This window comes from Tupaia chinensis, unplaced genomic scaffold (genome assembly GCF_000334495.1).
Source record: "Tupaia chinensis unplaced genomic scaffold, TupChi_1.0 Scaffold143796_1, whole genome shotgun sequence".
In the NCBI taxonomy this organism is placed as follows: Eukaryota; Metazoa; Chordata; class Mammalia; order Scandentia; family Tupaiidae; genus Tupaia; species Tupaia belangeri.
This window is the reverse complement of record NW_006203646.1, coordinates 7,052,676-7,057,281: the sequence shown is the minus strand read 5'-3', so window position 1 is coordinate 7,057,281 and position 4,606 is coordinate 7,052,676. Positions and strand designations below refer to the sequence as shown.

At 46.6% G+C, this 4,606-nt stretch overlaps 1 protein-coding gene across 2 annotated transcripts in view; it reads right to left on the bottom strand.

The window, feature by feature from the left end:
- Positions 1-4,606, bottom strand: part of GEMIN5 (gem nuclear organelle associated protein 5) — a 56,818-nt gene that overhangs the window by 26,589 nt on the left and 25,623 nt on the right. For both annotated transcript variants that reach the window (XM_006165098.3, XM_006165097.3), the window contains exons 15-16: positions 3,865-4,036; positions 1,600-1,827 (exon numbers count right to left, since the gene is read on the bottom strand). In XM_006165098.3, coding sequence (XP_006165160.1) covers positions 1,600-1,827; positions 3,865-4,036 — 400 coding nt within the window. The remainder of the gene's footprint in view (positions 1-1,599; positions 1,828-3,864; positions 4,037-4,606) is intronic.

Sequence of the window (4,606 nt, the reverse complement as noted above, 5' to 3'; positions counted from 1 at the left end):
ACTACACTACGTGGGAGTCCAGCGACATAGCCATTACGCTAACTGCTGGTTCCCTTTTTTTTTTTTTTGAGAGAGTTTATAAGTTTCTTTTTTTTTTTCTTTTTAGAGGTTTTTGCTACAGGGCACGTGAGCTGGACGTGCCTGGCGTGAGTTTTAAGCCAATGGGTCCGGGACGTGAACCGCAGTTGACTACGTGGAAGTCCAGTGACATAGCCATTTCGCTAACTGCTGGTCCCATAAGTTTCTATGTATAAGCTGCCCTAATTTTATTTTGTAAGTGTGCATGCCAGTGAGAGACGGACTGAAAGTAAGAAATCACCCCCAGGGGGAATGGCCATGCCACAGTCCCTTCTCCTCTATTCTCCTTTCAGGATTTTGGGTACGCACGCACATGTTTCCAGCAAGATTTTCAAGCTACCATGTCCAGGACTTGAACAGTGGTCAACCTTGTAGGAGTTCAGCACCTTAACCACTATATCACCTGCTGCCCTGGGAATATTTTTTTAAATGGAAATTTAGCTATTTCCACCTCAATCATTCACTAGGTCCCCTTTAAAACTTAAAGGTGTTTATATCTTAAGAGATATTTAAAGCATTAAAAAACTATAGCAGTTTCCAAGAATTTTCCCAAAGTATGGTTGAGTATTCCTTACCTGAAATGCTTGGGACCAGAGTATTTCAAATTTGAGATTTTTTTTTTTGGAGAGATTCTTGCTATAGGGCGCGTGCGCTCGCCAGAAAGACAGAGAGAGACAGAGAGCGAGAAATCACCCCCCAGGGGGATGGCCACACTGCAATCCCTTCTCCTTCATTCTCCTCTCAGGATCTTGGGCACGCACACTCACGTGCCGTAAGTTTAAGCCACCGGGTCCAGGACTCGAATCGCGGTTGACTACATTGGAGTCCAGTGACATTGCCGTTACACTAACTGCTGGTCCCGAGAATTTATTTTTTTCTTATATTTTGGAATATCTGCATACACATAATAAAATACTGTGGAAACAGAACCCAGGTCGAAACATAAAATTCATCTATGTTTCATATACAACTTGAACATTGTTTTATACATTTTTTTTTTTTTGAGAGGTTTTTGCTATAGGGCGTGTGCGCTCGCCAGACAGAGAGAGAGAGACAGAGAGACGGAAAGCGAGAAATCACCCCCCGAGGGGGGATGGCCACGCCGCAATCCCTTCTCCTCCATTCTCCTCTTGGGATCTTGGGCACGCACGCACACGCGCCCGGCGTGAGTTTTAAGCCACTGGGTCTGGGATGCGAACCGCGGTCGACTATGTGGGAGTCCAGCGACATAGCCATTTACGCTAACTGCTGGTTCCCTGTTTTATACATTATTTTTACACTAGAATGTTTTGACTGCAGCCAGTCACATGGGGTCATGTGCGGAATTTCCTACTTGTGTCATAACAATGTTTAAAAATGTTCAGGTTTTAGATTTCAGATTTTCAGATTAAGCAAGGCACGACTTAGGCTACGGAGCTGGGAACACAGGCAGGTCAAAGGCAGATGGGTCACACTGAGCAGGGACTGCGGTCCGCCCTGGAGTCCGAGCACTCTCTGCTTGCTCAGGATCCCTCCACCTACCTGCTGTGGGGAGGCCACAGGGCACCTCCAGCTCCCGGGCTTCCTCCTCTCCCTCCTGGTCTGACACGCCATTCTCCACAGGTCCCGAGTTCTCCTTTAGGCTCCCTTCTTCATTCCCCTCAAATGACTCCTGCTTTACAGGTGCTTTGGAGATGGGCTTTTTCTTCTTTTTGGGCTTTGGCTTAGGTTGAAAGAGCCGTTTTTTCTCTAATTCAATACTTTTTTTGCCTATAAAAAATATTTGCAATTATAAACTAAAGTACAAATTTTTGGTTAAAAGTACTTTATGTGGTAATATGTCCTTATTTTTCCTTTTAATTACATACTTACCCTCCCCGTTCCTTCCCAGTGAATTCCTAAGGACTACAGCACCACAGTGGATGCCGTTAAGTCATAAACACGATGCCCAGCTCTCCCTGGACACGTACTGTGTGCCCTACAAGCAGGGCATTCTCTAGCACCACAGCACAACTGATGAAGTCAGGAAACGAACACGGATACGTTACTGACGTCTCCACATACTTCATTTTGCATTTTGCAGTTTTTTGACCATCGGGCCAAAGAGACAGACAGTGAGAGGGAGGGTGAGAAATCATCCCCAAGGCGGATGACCACGCCACAATCCTTTCTCGGTACTCCTGGGATCTGGGACATGCGCGCACACACACCTGGTGTGATTTTCAAACCCCTGGGCCCAGGACTCATACCACGTACTCACCTGGTGGCCCTCTTTACTTATTTTTACATCACTTTTATTAAGGTGTAATTTAAACAATAAAATATAGCCACATTTAGTACTCTGGTGAGTTTGACAACGTATATACAGTCATAAGCCACTACCACTCCCCAAGACTTAAAATATCTGCATCACCTCAAAAAGATCCCACATCACAGGGACCAGCAGTTAGTGCAATGGCTATGTCACTGGATTCCCATGTAGTCGATCGTGGTTTAAGTCCTAGACCTGGTGGCTTAAAACTCATGCTGGGCGCGTGTGGTGTGTGCCCAAGATCTCGGGAGAAGGGATTGTGGTGTGGCCATCCCCCCTGGGGGGTGATGTCTCGCTTTCTATCTCTCTGTCTCTCTCTGTCTGGCGAGCACATGCGTCCTATAGCAAAAACCTCTCAAAAAAAAATAAAAAAAAATAAAAAAGATCCCTCATCTCTCTCGGTGGGAAGACACACCCCTCCCGAACCTCAGGCAATCACTGCTCTGGTGTCACTGTGGTTTTGTTTTGCCTGTTCTAGAATCTAACACAAACAGAATCAGACAGTACAGTCTTTTGTGCCTCCCTTCTTTTGCTCAGCATGTTTTCCTGAGATTCATCCGTTTTGCTCTATGTCAGTACTGCTGAGCGGAATTGTGTGGGGATACACAACTATTTATTCATTTATCTGCTGACAGGCATTTGCATTGTTTCCAGTTTTCAGTGATCAAATATAAAACTGTGTTTCTGTATAAGTCTTTATGTAGGCATATTATCTTATTTTTTTTGACAAGTTTTTCCTATAGGGTGTGTGAGCGGTCTGGCGAGCACATGCGTCCTATAGAGACAGAAAGCGAGAAATCACCCCCCAGGTGGGATGGCCATGCCGCAATCCCTTCTCTTCCATTCTCCTCTCGGGATCTTGGGCACACATGCACACGCACCTGGTGTGAGTTTAAGCCACCGGGTCTGGGACTCAAACCGCAGTCAACTACATGGGAGTCCAGTGACATAGCCACTACGCCAACTGCGGTCCCCATATTATCTTATTTCTGGTTGTTTATGTTGTATAGTTGTTTGTAGCAGGTAGGCAAGTCTGATACCCGCTGTCCTTTCTTGACAGGAACTGGAATTCTCTTGTTACTTGTTTTCAGCTCAGTCGTCCCAGACTTGGTCAGTGGGACTCTCTTAGAGTCGGCTTCTCTCTCCTTTAAATTGTCTCTTTGATTCCTTGGGGATTAGGTAATGTTCCAGGTATTATCTTGTGTTTTCCCCACCCTAGCCTGGAACCAGCCATTTCTCCAAGGAGCCACAGCCCCTTTAAATAGAAAGTAAGATTCAGGAATGAGGCTCTGGGTGCTGGGTGTACGTGTACTCCGAGGTGTTGTTCTCCTCAGGCCCCCACAGCTGTTTCCCTCGCTCAGGCTCCAGGCCCCCTGCCACACTGCTGCTGCTGCCCAGATGAACAACCTCCTTAGCTGGTCCTGCTCAGCTCAAGTACTAAGGAAGGAAGGAAGGGAATTAGCCACACGTTTTACGGGCTTCAGGTTCTACCTGACCTTGAGGAGGCCGGGAATGATCTTGCATGGACGTGAGCCACTTGTACACACAGAAGTCATCTGCTCCCGAATAGATGCAGTCTGGATCCAACGGGGACCACACCACACACAGCAGTCGACCTCGGTGTCCTCGGAAATTGCAGAGAGGTTCTGCCCGGAGAGTATCCCACACCTAAACCCAGGAGTCACATGGTGAAACAGATAGTTCTGGTCACCCTAATATTTTGAGGGCATATATTTTCCAATTAAAAAAAAAAAATCGGGAACCAGCAGTTAGTGTAATGGCTATGTCGCTGGACTCCCACGTAGTCGACCGCGGTTTGCATTCTGGACTCGGTGACTTAAAACTCAACGCCAGGCGCGTGTGCGTGCGTGCCCAAGATCTCGAGAGGAGAATGGAGGAGAAGGGATTGTGGCGTGACCATCCCCCCTGGGGGGGGATTTCTCGCTTTCTGTCTCTGTCTCTCTCTGTCTGTCTGGCGAGCACACACGCCCTATAGCGAAAACCCCCCCCCCCAAAAAAAATCTAGAGACTAATTTCCTCATTTGATTTACAGTTTTCTCTTAGGAGTTTAATATTTTCTGTGGGAGGCTTATGCACATAGGGGAAGTATAGGTATTCCTGCAGAGATCATTTTCAATGAGTTTTCATGGAGGCTCTATGGACTCCATCCTTTCAAAAAAGTACTTTTAATATTTGGGCTGGGAGCTCCAGACCATTAAAAAAAAAAAAAAGCCCATA